This window comes from Blennius ocellaris (assembly GCF_963422515.1).
Source record: "Blennius ocellaris genome assembly, chromosome: 7".
In the NCBI taxonomy this organism is placed as follows: Eukaryota; Metazoa; Chordata; class Actinopteri; order Blenniiformes; family Blenniidae; genus Blennius; species Blennius ocellaris.
The window spans coordinates 1,318,806-1,335,992 of NC_137656.1; the positions used below are offsets into that span (position 1 = coordinate 1,318,806).

At 48.9% G+C, this 17,187-nt stretch overlaps 2 protein-coding genes across 3 annotated transcripts in view; one reads left to right on the top strand and one right to left on the bottom strand.

Moving 5' to 3' along the window:
• The window catches only part of bmp2k (BMP2 inducible kinase), a 30,441-nt gene extending 24,507 nt beyond the window's left edge, over positions 1 to 5,934 (top strand). The window contains exon 16 of the mRNA XM_080499914.1: positions 2,913 to 5,934. Within this exon, the coding sequence (XP_080356040.1) occupies positions 2,913 to 4,333 (1,421 nt within the window). The 3' untranslated portion in view covers positions 4,334 to 5,934. The remainder of the gene's footprint in view (positions 1 to 2,912) is intronic.
• A 100-nt stretch (positions 5,935 to 6,034) lies between these two features.
• On the bottom strand, positions 6,035 to 16,934 carry paqr3a (progestin and adipoQ receptor family member IIIa). Of its 2 annotated transcripts, none has more exons than XM_080499082.1 (7): positions 16,739 to 16,934; positions 11,923 to 12,148; positions 11,405 to 11,567; positions 10,784 to 10,939; positions 8,088 to 8,273; positions 7,415 to 7,505; positions 6,035 to 7,319 (listed from the first exon to the last, which is right to left on the bottom strand). In XM_080499082.1, the coding sequence occupies exons 2-7, from the start codon at positions 12,114 to 12,116 to the stop codon at positions 7,165 to 7,167; spliced, it is 945 nt and encodes a 314-aa protein (XP_080355208.1). In that variant the 5' UTR covers positions 12,117 to 12,148; positions 16,739 to 16,934; the 3' UTR covers positions 6,035 to 7,164. The 2 variants fall into 2 exon arrangements, with proteins under 2 accessions (XP_080355208.1, XP_080355207.1); XM_080499081.1 differs by lacking the exon at positions 16,739 to 16,934 and adding an exon at positions 12,918 to 13,083.
• Between the last annotated feature and the right edge of the window lie 253 nt (positions 16,935 to 17,187).

Here is a 17,187-nt window from a genome sequence, read left to right on the forward strand (position 1 = left end):
GCCCGGGGTGGCTCCACAGCCCCTCTGGAGCGGGACGCCGTGGAACTTTCACTGGAAATACATGGAAACGAGAGAAATGAGAGATTTCTGACCTCCGCCAACGGTCGACTTAGACACATGATCCACATCCAGGTCAACTGCCTTCACTTATTTATTTATTTAGTTTGGTGATCACGTGATCTTCTGTCTTAATTTGATCATTTTCATGAAGATTTCATTAGTTTTTGAGGTTTATTCTATTTTAACCTCTCAGTGGAGGTAAGAAAAAACAAACAAACAAACAAAAAAATAAAATCACATTATGCTCGATAGGATAAATGACATATGATGTCTGACAATATCTAAAATTGCTTTTAAAAATCAAAACGGCGAAAGTCAAAATTGCTTAAATCTGTATAAACCCACGTACAGAAAACGATCCAGCGGCTCGAACGGTGAGATTTATTAAACAGAAAAGTTTTCAGACGTTAGCATGTTAGCCGTTAGCTGATATCAATGCTAACTAACGTGTAGGGAAACTTGTCGCTATGGAAACGGCTCAGTTCCCAGGTGACGAGAGGCTGCAAGGCTTTCTGGGAGGTTTATTGTATTATATTGTTGTGTTTTATAAGAAATTTAGTGTGATGAGATGAATGCAGCGTTTTTAAGTTCCTTGGATGACGACAAATCATCTACGAAAAGTTTTGAGTCGTTGTTTTTTGCGTTCAAATACATACAAACCAACAATCAAATGAATTCTAACAATAACCTTCTCGACGCGCGGATCAACACTGAAGCTTCGTCTCACCGTGAGACTTTGAGGACGTTTAATTCGTCCACAACCGGAGGTCTCAGTCCGTCGTCCCACACCGGCGTTCCTCAGGGAACGTTCCGAGTGCCACTGAATCGAGACTTACTTTGTACTTTAGAATTCAAACAGAAAACAGGAAATGAAAGAGATTATAATGGCAGTCGGTAGAGCATCAGGCCTTCGCCGCTAAACGTTTGTTTGCGGAACCGCGTTAGCATAGCTCGCGTGATTCGCCGTTAGCTCATATCGATGCTTGATCTCCATGAGGTTCTTCTCCCATCCGCTTTGTATGGGAAAGTCCCTTTTTTGTCGGTTTATCAGGAAACGGTTCGCCGTTGATGGACGCTTTGCTCCAGTTGATAAAAAGAGAACAATCACAGACGTGTTTCTAACCTCTTACTTGTATCTGCTGGAGATCCGGCGCCGCTTCGTAATCCTGAAAGGACAAAAAAACAAAAAAAAACAAATCTGCAGCAACCTGACATCTTCTCTCCTGATTAAACATGTTTCCGTTGTTTGGCGACCCACGATTACAAGTTGTAATCTGTGAGCGGTGAACAGATGCAGAGCGGCTCCTAATTCCTTTATTTTTCTTTTTTCTTTTTCTTCTCTTGTTACTGGGTCCTCGTCTTTATTCTTTCATTTATCGACAAAGCTTTTTTGGCTAATCTGCCGCCGCCGCCGCCGCGCGTTGCCAGCTTGGACGCTCCAGGATGTGGAGACATTTCCATTCTGGTGTCCTCAGCGGGGGGTCCCCCCCTCTCTCTCTCTCTCTCTCTCTCTCTCTCTCTCTCTCTCTCTCTCTCTCTCTCCTCTTAATGTGGAGCTTCCTCCAACAGGGAACAATGAATTGGCTCGTCGCGTGCGCCTCGGTTTATTTTCAATTCAATTGGAAACCGTCCACTTGCTAATGAGGCTAATTTCTGAAGTTGCTATTATGCGGAATCTCTTGGAAATAAATTGACAAGTTTTTTTTTTTTGTTTTCCTTGTTTTTTTTTTTTTACAACAAACGCAGAATTTATAGATCGGCGAGATGGAGGAGAGGAAACGACAGAACAAGGTTTTAGAGCCGGGTCGCGGCTGAGAAGTCGCAGCAGCTTTTCGCAACATATTGACTCGGCTGCTCCTTCTGCTGCAGCGTCACCAGAACCTCCTCCTCCTCCTCCTCCTCCTCCTCCTCCTCCTCCTCCTCCTCCTCCTCCTCCTCCTCCTCCTCCTCCTCCATTACTGAGGCCACATGTCAAATGAAAAACCACAAGTCTGCAACTCCTTGTGTCACAATCCACAACATCAAATTCATCGAAATGAAAACTCAGTAATCTGGATGTACATTTATATACGTAGTTATTTCAAGAAGTAGAAGACCTTTTTTTTGTTGTTGTTGCTTTTAGCAGTTTCTATTTATATGTGAGATATTTTGACCTTCTATTGAGCTTTTCTCGTCGTTATGAGAGAAATCCAACCATTTCTACTAGTTTCTCTGCACGTATATCAGACTTGCAGGTAAAACTGCACGACTTTCAGTCACTTTCACACTTTTAAAGCCTTTTCAATTCCGTTTGAGGCCATTTACAATTCTTACCAGGCCGCCGTCTTGTGACTCCGCCCCCTGGCAGCTGTCAGCTCCTCCTCCAGACCAAACATCCTCCTCCTCGGACACAAACCTTTCCTTTTTTTACTGAAACCGCTCAGAGGATTGTATTTCTGAGAACAAGTAAGCTGAGCAGTCGACGAGTTAAAGCGCCGCCTTGTCGCTGACAGCTCGGAGTGATGCGTTCAGGTGCATCACGTAAAGCCGCCCTCCGACACGTAAACGGGCTGCGGGGCTCAGAGGGTAGCGACGTTTCCTGCTAAATATGATTAATGCATGTGAGAGTTCGCCCGGGGAGGAGAAGCAGCCTGGTCCCACTGTATATGTCTGGTGGTTTCATCCGTTTTACAGCTTCTATCATAGGTTTTTAGTAGTTTTCATATCAAATGTACAGGTTTATTTGTATATTTGTATCCTGCTCATCTTGACTGTGGAGTCGCTAAAGAGTCACTAGGAGGCACTGTGGAGCCACATGCCTCAGGTTGAAGTCGAGGTGTTAACGTGTTGATGTGTTTGTGTTGTTTGTTCAGGTGCGGCGGCTCCGGCGGTCGATCAGACCGTCGACGAGGCTGCAGTTCCACCGGCGGCGGTCCCCGACGGCGACCCGCCGCCAGCGGTGGCGGCGGCGGCGGTCAAGGAGCCGAGGTCGGCGAAGAAGCACCGACCGGGCGACGAGTCGGAGAGCGACTTCGAGTCCGACCCTCCGTCGCCGAAAAGCAGCGAGGACGAGGACCCGGAGGAGGACGAGGCCGCCAACAGCGAGCACGGCGAGGACACGGAGCCGGAGAACCAGGGCCAGAGGCCGCTGCTGATGGACTCCGAGGACGAGGACGAGGACAAGCACAGCTCGGATTCGGAGAGCGACCGCCGGAGGGTCAAGAGCCTGTCCAAGAAGTCCAGAGCCGGCGGAGGAGGTCCCGAGGCCGAGGCCGACTCCAGCCCCTCCCCCGCCGCCGTCGCGCCGCCTGCGTCCGAAGCCGGAGCCGCGGCAACCGTGGACGTGTTCGGCGCCATTCCTTTCCTCAGAGGCGCCTCGCCCGGCGGGCCGCCGGAGACCGCCGACATCTTCACCAAAGCGCCTTTCAGACAAGTCGGCCAGGACCAGCGGGCCGCGGACGACTTCGACGTTTTCACCAAAGCGCCGTTTAGCCGCAACCCGTCGAAGAGCGACGCGCCGGCGGCGGCGGGCCAAACGCCGCCCGCGTCCCCCGAGGCCATCGACGTCTTCGGCTTCTCGCCGTTCCAGCCGGGGCCCGGCGGGCCGCCGCCCGCCACCTCCCGCAGCGCCGAGGACCTGTTCCGCCCGCCGCCGGGCGAGTCGGCGGCGAGTCCCCAGCAGCAGCGGCTCAAGCAGCGCAGCCTCCAGAGGCTCTCGTCCCGCCAGCGGAAGACCAAGCAGGAGCACGCGGGGGCGGGGGGCGGCGGCGGCGGCGGCAACAACGGCAAGCGGCACCACGGCACGCCCACCGGGGGGCGCAAGGGCGGCAAGCCCACGTACCGCACGCCGGAGCGCGTGCGCAGGCACCGGAGGGCCGGCCGCAGGGACTCGCAGAGCAGCAACGAGTTCCTCGGCGCGTCGGACTCCAAGGAGAACATCAGCCTGGACGTGACCATGGCCGAGGGCGACGAGAAGGGCGTCGGCGCCGCCACCGTCGCCGTGCCGCCGCTGCCGGGCGACGAGGCGCCGCTCGACCCGTTCGGGGCCGGACCCTTCCACCCGCAGTACCAGGGGCTCGGCGAGGGGCGGGGCGACCTCGCGGCCCCGGGCAACGGCAAGTCCCGGTCGTGCTCGCTGCACGGGCTGCTGGCGGAGAGCCGCAGCAGCATGGACGACTTCGGCGCCGTTCCCTTCACGGAGCTGGTGATCCCCGGCGGCCCCCAGCAGCAGCAGCAGGTGCAGCCCGGCGACCTCGACCCGTTCGGCGCCGCGCCGTTCCCCTCCAAGCAGTGAAGCTCTCCCCGACGTCTTCCTGGGTTTTTTTTTTTTTTTTTAAGATTTTTTTTGGGGGGGGGAAGAAACCGTCGCTAATGGAATCCCGACACGTTCGGATGAGAAAACCCCGAATCCTGTGGAGTCTGTCGGCGTTTCCACATATCGTTCAGCTGTAGCCGTTCGCTGAAAAGCCTTTTATGCTGCGTCACACTGAGGGGAGTGGAGGAAAAACAAAAACAACAACAAAAACAAACAAAAAAAAGACCCTACCCTGAAACCAGGCTGTGATTTGAAGCTTCGATACGCTACGTCATGGCTTCTGCCTTCTGATTCTATCCGATGTGTTCTCGTTCTGTCTCGCACCACGAAGCCTTACAAGAGCCGGGCCTTGCCTTGCTTTCACCGTACCTCTGAAACCAGCATGCAGCAGCTGAGCAGATCTGAACCACGGAGTTAAACCACTTTCTTTCTTGTCCTGACGAGACTCTTCTCTATGCATCCTGTAGCGGTCCTTATGCAGCCATACGTGGGGGGTTTTGATGGATTATCACACTTTGAAATGCTCAAAGGGATCAATTTATATTGTACTTTTAAAACAAGGGCGAAAAACAACAACAACAAAAAAGGTTTTCTCTTGTAATTCTTCAGTTTGAAGCTTTTATTCATCTCAACGTGTGGAAATAAAGCTCTGGATCGACCGCCGGCGTAGCAAACTCACATGTTCCTTCTCTTCTGTGCTCAAATCTCACGAAATGCCAAATAGTGCAATTAAAGGATATTTAAAGTCTGATCGGGAGCATCAAACACTCAAAATCACAATTCCTACAAATCTTCCGATGAGATCAGTGAAGATCATCAACACACTTTGGATCAGCGCCGTACTTCTGTGTGTCATTTGCATTAAAGTGGAAAACTATCATGTGTTACGATTCAAACACTTTGAGCGACTCTTTTTGTTCAGGTTAGAAGTTGTGACCGAGAGTTTTTTTTTTTTTTTTACTAAAGCAAAGCTACACATATTGCATTGACATGAAAAAATTTTAATCGACTGTTTTTCCAAATTAATGACATAATTATGAGAAACTATTAAAATATGTAAACAAAATTCTGAATTCATGAGGATTTTTTTAATAAAAAATAAAAAGAATCTCAGAATTATAAGATAATTCTTATAAATTCAGAAAAAACTTTTTTTTTTTTTTTTCATGTGAATGCTTCCGTATAAAACAAGTTGACCGTTTGGAAGAAAGAGGAAATGACCAAATATGGTCGGCAGAATGTTGATCCTCATTTATTCTTAAACATTCTCAACACTTCCGAGTTCACGGATGTAAGAAGTTTGTAGATCTTCATCTCTGTCTTCACCTCCTCCTCCTCCTCCTCTTCCGGAGATTTCTACCTTGATCCGGAGTGCCTGGTGGTCCTGAAACATACGGGACACATGAAAGCACCGGGCTTTGAAGTTCTTGGAAGTTTCTCTGGGTCGCAGTAAAGAACGGCGCCTTGCCTCCACCCACCGCCGCTCCGCCCTCACCGCTTCATCTTCCACTGTGTTCATCACTGCCGCGGTGCAATAAAGAAAGTTTCCTCTCAAGCCGAAGTCTGAGCTTTGATCTTTCTCTCCTCGGAATCGGGGGAGTTTTAATCGGCGTTTTAATCGTCTCCTGCTTTGATGTTGACATAAAACGTGCAGCGCTTCAAAAACTTAACGAAACAAAGTGACGTTTCTCAAAATGAATGCGAAACATTTATTTATTGACAACTTGGAAATCTTCCTAGAAAACACAGGACTTCAGAATGAAAAGCGTAACAACTGAGCATGACTCAGCAGAAATGACCAGTGTCCATTAAAAACCACTGAGCATGACTCAGCAGAAATGGCCAGTGTCCATTAAAAACCACAGAGCATGACTCAGCAGAAATGGCTAGTGTACATTAAAAACACTGATCATGATTCAGTGGTTCAGACTTTCAGTCACAAACAAACAAATCCCGCGAAACAATGCGGATTAAAGACGACAGTTAAAAGCACACGCTCCAAACCTCTGTAGAAAAACTGTTTCTATGTAAAAGTGTTAAAATAACCAGAAGAGAATCCAACTGATGAGCTTAAAATAAAACAAACAAACAACAAATCACAATTTGTCAATAGTGCAAAATAGTTTCTACTGCAACGGTTCAGCTTAGAGTGCGGAGTTCTTGTGACCATGTGATTGGCCGGGTCGGACCATGTGACCCCGGGTCGGACCATGTGATTGGCCGGGGTTCTACTCCCCAACTGCAGCAGAGGAAGACTTTCAGTCTTAATATAAAAATCAAACATCTGCAGCCACAAAACACGTTTCAGCTTTAAAATCAAGACAAACTCATGAAGGTCAGAATAATATTTGATGTTTAGAGAAGAAAACAACAAAATTTATCACGTCCGTCTTAAAGGTGCAACTTGTTTAGTGGCTGTAGATTAAAGTTTACCCGTGATCAATAGAAGCAGCGGGGCAACGTGGCGGAACCTCCGGTGGTTCTGGGAGGAGTCCAGGTGGTTCCAGGTGGTTGTGGGAGGAGTCCAGGTGGTTGTGGGAGGAGTCCAGGTGGAGCTCAGGTGGTTGTGGGAGGAGTCTAGGTGGTTGTGGGAGGAGTCCAGGTGGTTCTGGGAGGAGCCAATGTGGAGCTCAGGTGGTTCCAGGTGGAGTTCAGGTGGTTCTGGGAGGAGTCCAGGTGGTTCCAGGTGGAGTCCAGATGGAGCTCAGGTGGTTCCAGGTGGAGTCCAGGTGGAGCTCAGGTGGAGTCCAGGTGGTTCTAGGTGGAGTCCAGGTGGAGCTCAGGTGGTTCCAGGTGGTTCCAGGTGGAGCTCAGGTGGTTCTGGCCAGGTGTGGAGGCCCGTTGGGACAGGGCTCAGTGAGTCGGTGGGTCATGATGAAGCCAGACGTCTGGTGCCACCAGTAGAACATGAAGACCAGCAGGACGTGCCACACCTGGTGGCTGGAGCCCACGTAGTTCAGCTGACCTGCAAACAAACAAACAAACAAACAAACAAACAAACAGAGTGAAGGGAGGACGGTCCGCCGCGCTCCAGGTCACCTGACGGAGCGGCGCCCTCACCTGGGAAGTAGCGTTCAGGCACTTTGGAGACGTAGAAGACGATAGCTAGCGCCGCGATGGCGTACATCCCCAGAACCCGCGGAACGAACGCCTGCAGACACGTTAGCGTGTTAGCGCGTTGCTTGCATCTCAAAACATCAACATCGAAAAGGTTTTAAGGGCCGTCAGTAGGGCCGTCAGTAGGGTCATCAGTAGGGTCGTCAGTAGAACCCTCAGTAGAGCCGTCAGTAGGATCGTCAGTAGGGTCGTCAGTAGGGTCGCCAGTAGAGCCGCCAGTAGGGTCGTCAGTAGGGTCATCAGTAGGGTCGTCAGTAGAACCCTCAGTAGGGTTGTCAGTATGTCGTCAGTAGGATCGTCAGTAGAACCCTCAGTAGGGTTGTCAGTATGTCGTCAGTAGGATCGTCAGTAGAACCCTCAGTAGAGCCGTCAGTATGTCATCAGTAGGATCGTCAGTAGAACCCTCAGTAGAGCCGTCAGTATGTCATCAGTAGGGTCGTCAGTAGAGCCGTCAGTACGTCATCAGTAGGGTCGTCAGTAGAGCCGTCAGTACGTCATCAGTAGGGTCGTCAGTAGAGCCGTCAGTAGAACCCTCAGTAGGGTGGTCAGTACGCCATCAGTAGGGTCGTCAGTAGGGTCGTCAGTAGAACCCTCAGTAGGGCGGTCAGTGACCCACCTGCACCAGCGGGGCGGAGAAGCCCCCCGTCAGGCGGATCCAGTGGACGGTGGGCACGAGGCCACAGACCGCCACCGAGCTGAAGACCAGCCTCCACTTCTGCCCCAGGTAGTGAGGGTGGATCTGGGCCAGGAAGACCGCCAGGATCATGGCCAGGACCGCCACCAGGTACACCTGCCTCCAGTACTGACACGGGGGGGGGGGGGGGGGGGGGGGGGGGGGGGGGGGGCAGTTAACACCAGGTACACCCGCCTCCAGTTCTAATAAACTCACTGACGTAGATTTAATATATCTAATCAAGTCGTCAGTTTTCAGACGTTCCAGTTTCAGTGAATCTCTTCGTCGTTGGAACATAAATCATCGGCCATGTGGGTTTTGTTTCCCCCCCCCCCCTCCCGGGAGAACACGTTCCTCCTTCGGTCCTCATGGACGCAGATTTGGGAAACAATGCAGCGGCTTCAGAACTCGTGTGAGAATCAGAACGAGACGTCTCCGGATGCGAGGAGAAGGAAAACAAAAAAAGAAAAAGAAAAAGAAAAAGAAAAAAAGTGTCCCTGTTCTTCAGCAACTTCCTCCGGAGTGCGTGGACGTGTGGAGCGGCTGGTCCCGTCCCTCCTTCTGTCCGTCTTGCGTGGAGGACGAGGAGGAGGACGACGGCGACGCAGGACTCCGTCCAGTCACACGTCCTCCGAGCGGCTCAATTTCACAGTGAATAAATTTGCGGCGGGAACGAGGCCTCGCTGTGCCGCCGCCAAATCCTCCAGCTCCTCGTCGTAGGGCGAGAGAGGGAGAGGGAGGGAGGGAGAGAGAGAGAGAGAGAGAGAGAGAGAGAGAGAGAGAAATCTGTTTTTCTTCGGGGACTTGGCGTGCCTCGGGAGCGGAGCCACCCCAGAAGCACAGCCCCGCTGTTGGCAGCCGTGAGGGGGGGGGGGGGGGGGGAGGAGAGGGGGGTGGGAGGAGAGGGGGGGGGGGGGGGGGCTTCGCCGAGGACGTGCAAACGTCATATGGTGGGCAACAGGAGTGACGAACCGCTCTGTGAAAGCAGCCATCTGGTTGGGGCTGGAGCAGATTTCAGCTCCGTACCGGGGGCAACAGAACCCGGCACTTCCAATATGTGGGAGAAGAGACGAGGAGGAGGAGGAGGAGGAGAGGAGGAGAGGAGGAGGCGCAGCCAGACTTCACGCTGCTCTGTGGTGGGCGTCTGCATGCTGCTGCCGGGGGGCCGCGGTCCAAACACTGAGGAGGGTGGGGGGGGGGGGGGGGGGAGAGTCCACCAGAACCAGTCTGAAGAGTCTGCAGTCACTCGTTCACCTGCCTGTTCCTCCTCACACCAGCAGGGGGCCGAGCTGAAGCGTTACACTGCAGAACACACACCGGGAGGCTCCCAGCACGTATACACACGCACGCACACGCACGCACGCACGCACGCGCACGCACACACACGGCGGCCATGATGAGGAGTGTTGGAGTTCTCACTAAGCTAAGGAAAGGAGGCTCAATGCTTCCTTTAGCCAAAGAAACACCGATGCCTCCTTTCGCCTAGGAAACACTGATGCTTCCTTTAGAGCTTCCTTCAGTCTAGGAAACATTGATGCTTCCTTTAGAGCCTCATTTAACCTAGGAAACACCGATGCCTCCTTCAGTCTAGGAAACACTGATGCTTCCTTTAACCTAGGAAACACTAATGCTTCCTTTAGTCTAGGAAACACTGATGCTTCCTTTAGAGCTTCCTTGAGCCTAGGAAACACTGATGCTTCCTTTAGCCTAGGAAACACTGATGCTTCCTTTAGCCTAGGAAACACTGATGCTTCCTTTAGAGCTTCCTTGAGCCTAGGAAACACTGATGCTTCCTTATGAGCCTTCTTTAGCATAGGAAACACTGATGCTTCCTTAAGAGCCTCCTTCAGTCTAGGAAACACTGATGCTTCCTTTAGAGCTTCCTTCAGTCTAGGAAACATTGATGCTTCCTTTAGAGCCTCATTTAACCTAGGAAACACCGATGCCTCCTTCAGTCTAGGAAACACTGATGCTTCCTTTAACCTAGGAAACACTAATGCTTCCTTTAGTCTAGGAAACACTGATGCTTCCTTTAGAGCTTCCTTGAGCCTAGGAAACACTGATGCTTCCTTTAGCCTAGGAAACACTGATGCTTCCTTTAGCCTAGGAAACACTGATGCTTCCTTTAGAGCCTCCTTTAGCCTAGGAAACACCGATGCTTCCTTATGAGCCTTCTTTAGCATAGGAAACACTGATGCTTCCTTAAGAGCCTCCTTCAGTCTAGGAAACACTGATGCTTCCTTAACCAAAGGAGACCAGCTCATGCTGCCCCACAATTCCTTGCGGTGACGACATTTAAAGGGCCGGCTCATCGGAGCGTTTATAGGAAATCACGATGGCGGATAAACGACGCAGATCATGTTAAGTTACCAAAGCAACAATCTGCCTTGAACAACTTTAAATCCTCCAAATCCCAGATCCCAACGAGGAATTTTGTAAAACAAAGTTTTTGCGCAGCTTATTCTCACTTTGACTGGTTATTTATTCACTTCAGTTCCTCTTTTCCCTTGAAAATGGCAGAAATGTGCTTTTAGAGGTCCAATTTTTGGAAATGTGTAGTTTTTTTTTCACCACGGCCAAGCTGGACGCTCTCACACACACACACACACACACACACACACACACTCACACACACTCACGTCGTGGCAGTAGAAGGTGTAGAACACTCCGGGGACGTAGCAGCCCAGGATGCCGATGGAAACCCCGGCGCAGTCCAGCGCCATCCAGCGGCGGCTCGTCTTCTCGGAGCGGTGGCAGCAGAAGAGGTGGAAGCCCACCGAGCACAGCATGCACAGCTGGGACACACACACACACACACACACACACACTCACACTTCTGTGAAGCATGTCGCCACTGCACTCTTCATATTGTTATTTATTTATTAATTTGTTATCTCCAGACTTTCCCCTCGAGGACAACAAGAGTCGATCTCCTCTTCCAGCACTCCTCTTCTAAGCAGAGCGAACCCGTCATAAATGACATGTTGATGCACAGTCGGAGTTTAAGAGTTAATATCAGAACAGACTTCAAGGTTATTAGATTCGTTTTTTTTAAAGCCCCTGGTGGTTTTTATTCCTCTCGATCCGTCAGATTGAATCGTCTGAGCCTGTAACGGCTCTCTGCTCATCTCTTAATCTGATCAAAACACGAAGCGGGAAATCCTCTCAGTGCCGCGACCGCCACCTGTGGGATCGGGTCGCCGAGGGCGCCCCCTGCTGTCCAGCGAGCCCCGGACTGTTTTTAGTCACAAGGCGTGTACCTGGAGGCAGAAGAGGCCGATGGAGTAGATGATGTAGTCGTCCCTGGAGGCGCCCGCCGCCGGCAGCACCAGCGCCATGTTGTACACCCCGAGACAGAAAAACAGCAGGAAGCCCAGCAGGTGGCTCCAGATGTTCACCGTCTCGTTGGACAGGACGAAGAGGCTGAAACGGAGGATCGACAATCGTCACGGCAAAACACAGATCAAAGTCACCGAGCGGCCTTTCATCTCACTCCTGCGTCTTCTGGGGCCCATGCGAGAGAATTTGAACCGGAAAACACTTCCGGCGATTCAGATAATTCCCGACGGATCCACATTTAACTTCTGCGTCAAACGAGGGAAAACAAAAAAAACTCTCATGAGTGAAATAACAGATTGCCCATTGACCGCTGGAGCGTGTTCACTGTGGTGGCCATCTTGGATGAGGACCCCCTCTCTCCTCAGTAACATTCACTCCCATTGACGAAAGGAGATCTTTAACCCACCAGAACAACCTGGACTGAGCCGGGGGTCGTTACCTCTTGATGCAGAGCCTGGAGGGCAGGTAGGCCCGGTATCCGTCTGTGATGTAGGGGTTGTCCCTCAGGAACAGGGGGATCTGTTCATACGTGTACAGCCTGATGCCCCGGGGCGTCAGCACAGGCCAGTACTGATAGCTGCCCAGCTCCATGTAGTGTGCGGTGTGAGCAGGTTTCTGGACCTTCTGATGCATGGCTGACCTGGAGGCATCGGCTTTACTCTGAGCTGCAGGAGGGAAAAAAAACCCACATCAGACACCGTCTGTGGCCTTGTAATCCACCAACTGTCGTCAGCGTGGAGCCACAAGCCGTTCAAACTTTAAATTAGGATAACACTGTTGTCCAAATTGTGTGCGTGTGTGTGTGTATATATGGATATGTTGTTAATCCTGGATACTCAACATTTCTCAGCTGGAATGAAAAGACAGAAGACTCTGGATCAACTATTCAACTTTTTTTTTTTTTTTTTTTTTAGCTTTAAATGGAACATTTGGACCTTCAACTGGGAGAAAAGAGGAGTTTGGCACAATCTGGTTTAGGCCATTAAAACAGTCAAAACGTACAGAGATCTCATGTTCCTCCTGAGTTGATCCAACAACTGTGATCCCTTGACGGGAATTAAATGTGTCAAACGAAGCAGATAATATCAGACCCTCCGTGTAATCATTCTCAGAGTCTACAGATTGATTATTCATATTTTAGAATGTGGAATTTAATCCTCAAACCCTAAAATGCCTCCTCAATAATGACATGCTAACGTGCTAACAGCAACAATAGAAAACATCCTCACATAAGGTTTTTTTTCCCCTTCATAACACTACATCAGAAACCGGTGTCCATGTTAAAAAGAAAATCTAATTTAGAACCCCCCCAAAAGGTGTCAAGAGAAACAGGATCAGAGAAGCTTTAAAGTTCTGGACTTTCAGAGCTTTAAATGCCAAGAGGCTAACAGGTGCTAACAGGCTAATCTAGGAGAACCACGGAGGAAAACCAACCTTTCAACGTGCCGAACGAGCGCTGCGGGCCATGCTGGGCTTTGTGGGTGTTGCTGCGCATCTGGCAAGATCGACCGCGCCTTAACTTACGCTTTCATTTCATTTATTCTAAAAACAAACAGATTAACAACAACTAAAAAAAGAGTCAAGTTCCTTAAGGCACGCTTCATCGTGACGTCAGCACGCCGGACCCCGACTCGAGCGTGACCGCGATCTGCCTGAACATAAATCAACTAATAAACTGATAGATAGATAGATAGATAGATAGATAGATAGATAGATAGATAGATAGATAGATAGATAGATAGGTAGTAGTAGTATTGTTATTATTATTATTATTATTATTATTATTATTAGTAGTAGTAGTAGTAGTAGTAGTAGTAGTAGTAGTAGTAGTAGTATTACTATCCCTTACATGTTAATTAGACATAGTACGTATGTATGTATTTTTCCTCAAATATATTGTCCTAAAATATAATTGCCCAGGAGAAGAGCTTACTATTGCTTTTATTTTGAAAGGGTCTAGGTGGCCCTCACTTCCAAGTTATTTTTATATAGATAGATAGATAGATAGATAGATAGATAGATAGATAGATAGATAGATAGATAGATAGATAGATAGATGGAACTTTCCACAACTACTATGAAACATCACAGCGCTGCATTTGTATTTTATACATCATTAAATTTAGGTCCATACAAGTATTGTTGTCTCCATGACCTGTAGTGAGGCAAAGTGGTTCCTCCGGATAGATGAACAAATTCACCTCTGTTAAAAGCCTTTGTCAAATATTGTGGCACTTAGGCGTCTGAGATAATCCTACATTGTGGGGTGAAGCAATAAAATAATGACAATCTGTGGCAGAGCATGGAAAACACCAAACTTTCACATCTGCATCTTTGTCAGAGCAAATAGCAGTGGTTTCTGGCCAATAGAGGGTAAAATCCTGTTTTGTTTTGGGTTTTTTTTCCCAAGGATTCTGATTGGCTATGGTGGCTACAAGCTTCTCGTTACACTGCCCCCTAGAGGTTCGACATGGTGATGGTATATCTGAGCCTGGAGCATATGTGGGTCCGTTGTCAAGAAAGGTTTTTTGACGCGTGACGTGGAGTCCCCAGTCTGACAGTCATTAGCCGGCGCGCTCCGAGACCTTTCAGGTGTGATAGATGGAGGCAGATCCCCTCAGTCGCCATCATCACTCCGCTGTTTGCGCCGCGCTTTAATTACCCCGCCGTGGAGTGGAAGTGTGTTGTTCATTATCGCTGCTAACACACCTCTCAGCACATGCACTCTGGCACAGACTCAGCTGCCACAACAACTTAAGAGATGAGCGTGTGTGTGTGTGTGTGTGTGTGTGTGTGTGTGTGTGTGTGTGTGTGCAAAGACAAACAATAGAATCGCCTGCTGCCGCCGCGGTTCAACACATTAATTGATTTTGCAGGCTTGCACTTGGCAGAGATCTCAAACTAGTTATTTTACAGGAGGAAGAAATCAAAATAGAAATTGTACATTTTCTCTCTGTTCCCTCTTTTATGACGGATTCGAGTTCGTTTTCCTTTGTTTTGTTGTCAATCATAAAGACAAAGGCACAAATAAGTCGTGATGCTTTAGAGATTCCATTGTCGAGTAGGGCTGCTGATTAATTAACCCATTTTAAAAATGTTCTTAAACAAATATTGTTGCGCTTTTATTTACCCAGGTAAGTTACAAACATATTCTCACGAGGAAAAAGAAAAATACGACAGAATTACTCCTCTCACAGCATTTTATTTCAATAATTTCTATCAAACGCGGCAGAAAACGAACACAATCAGCTTAATTAATGTTTAATGAGCAATAATTGGACACAAATATAAGCTGCTCTCTCAGTTTTCAGGCTCACTTGTCTTTTTTTATACATTGAGTGTGACTTTTTTTGCCGCAAAGTTTTCTCCCCCGATGTTTTTCGTTTCTCCTGTTTCTCGGACCTCCACCATCTTGTTGACATCTGACCACGCTGTGGCTCACGTGATGCAAAAACAAGGCCAACTATTGGCTGCTTCTCCTGCCGTGCTGGTAGATTACAGCCACAAGAGGCTCATTACTGCCCCACTGTGGTCGCTACTGGAACACATTGGTTGAAGATTACAGAGAAAAAGAAAAAAAAGTGGGCCACTCACAGTAAAAAGTGTTATTAACCAACATGATGAATGAATTAGTCCACAACTCGTTTGGTTATAAATTTTAAGTGATTAAATCGACTTGTTTGAGCACAAATGTTGAGTTTAGATTTATGTCTTCCAGTCGCCAGTAATGATAAAACTCAGATCCGTTTCGACAGGATGAAGAAACCCGAAACGGCAATTTGTAGATACGCTGATCAATGTTTCTGATTTTCCACGTGTCACGGGAGGATCTGCTAAATAAAACAAGCCAAATACCTCCAATAAGCCAGAATTCAAAAGCTAAAAAGGAAAAGAAAAAGAACAGTTATTTGTGTCTCTGTGGCAAAATGTCACTCCTGTGATTAAATAAAGAAGAAAAAAAACCCACAATACAGATAAAACATGAATTCAGTTCGACTCTCCAGAGTAAATTAGTTGTAAAACTTCACAAATCATGAGTCAATGGGGTCATTACAGTGTAAATATCTCGAACCACATCATCAGTTCAACATAATAACGTTGCTGCATCGAGAGATGAATAAAGTACATGATGTCTTGATGTTTTAGTATTTTTCCTCTTCTAATCTTGAACCCAGTTTAGAGGGTGAATGTTAGTTCACTGTGTTTATTTTAATTACTCCTTTTTCCATTATGTTTGTGTGGGTTTTGTTATTTCTCTTTTCCTTTCTCTCTTCTGATCGGTGAAATATGTGGACCTGCACGATTGCACGATCACAGTTCAGTATTAAAAAGGGCAGATTATCTGTGCAGCCTTATTTAGTATATTTAAGATGTAGGATATGAAGTCATTGCCATGAATATCATCTGGAGGATGCTTATGGCCCCGGGTCTTTCAACCAGTAAAGATTTCTGCAGTGTGATTTCGCTCCAAGAGTGAAAATCCCTCTTAAACAAATCTCCAAACGCTCCAAGCAGGAAGTTAAAATAAACGCGTGAGCTGCTGAGGACAGAAGAACAGTTTCTGGTGCCGCGTCTTTCGCAAACCACCCGAGAGCGCACAGATGGCGTCTCAGTCTGATTGTCTGTTTGGGGACTAAAACAAAGTCCATGAACTTGTGATGAAACCGTGTCATATTGACGATCATGCTGTTCCAACCACAACCTGCTCGCAGGATCGGGGGAGATTTCACCAAGTGGACAAAAGCACTTTGTTCTGAGTCTCTGCACTTTCTTCAGTCCGTCTGCCGAACGACGATAGCTGGGCGAGTTAGCTAACGGCTACCGTGCTAGCAATGCTATCTCGCTTCCGCAAACAAATGTGGCGTTGGCCAAGGTCTGCGCTCTACCGAGTGCAGCTCTGGTTTAACTGGTGGTTTTAGTGGATTAACAGACTTAAATGGTTTAATAGATTTAACTGGTTTAACTGGTTTAGGAGATTTAGTTGTGTCTCCTCAGTCCTCCTGCTGGAGTTTTAGCGAATCCTCAGCTACTTCCCGATGGCATCATGTGACGGTCGGGAAGAAGAGTCGGCCCCGTGGCACGATTTCTCACGTTTGAATCCCGAAACTGAAACTCTGCCACCGACACTGTCGGAATATCGTCCATCCGAGGGATCACCGGTCAGAACTGACCGGCCCTCCATCACTGCCCGTCTGCCCTCTGACAGGCCGGACACGGAGGCGTGATCCCCGAGGGGCCGACCGGTCCGGACCCACCTGGGTCCGTCTTTACATGGACGCCATCGTGTCCGCGGAGGGAGTGCGTGACCGCTGCCTTCACGTTTGAGAATAGCGTGTGCCCTCGACTGCAGCGGCTGTTTCAGCGGCTCAAACAGAAACGGACAGGCCCCCGGGCAGCTTCTGTCCTTTGGGATTGTCTGGGTCATCAATGAAACGCTGGCTCTTCTTCTTCTGCCCCAGCCTGACGGTGAGAAAAAAAAAAACAACCTCTCATTTACCCCGACGCAGCTCACAGGGACAAACGCTCTCCGTACGCCGCCGGGCCTCCTGCTGGCTCCGGGTTCTCCGTCACGGTGAGGCGTCTTTCACTCGTTTGACTAAATGAAGAGTCACTCGAGAGAGGCTGTAGAGTCTCTAGAGAGGCTGTAGAGTCACTCGGGAGACTGTAGAGTCACTATAGGGATCGTAGAGTCACTATAGAAGCC

Bases quoted from the DNA above. Each gene is read 5' to 3' on its own strand.
- paqr3a (XM_080499081.1), bottom strand. From the start codon at position 12,978: ATGCGCAGCAACACCCACAAAGCCCAGCATGGCCCGCAGCGCTCGTTC. The intron at 10,940-11,404 runs GTACACGCCTTG...TGTGTGTCCCAG, and splicing joins TCGGCCTCTTCTGCCTCCAG to CTGTGCATGCTGTGCTCGGT. The intron at 7,320-7,414 runs GTGAGGGCGCCG...GTTTGTTTGCAG, and splicing joins GCCTGAACGCTACTTCCCAG to GTCAGCTGAACTACGTGGGC.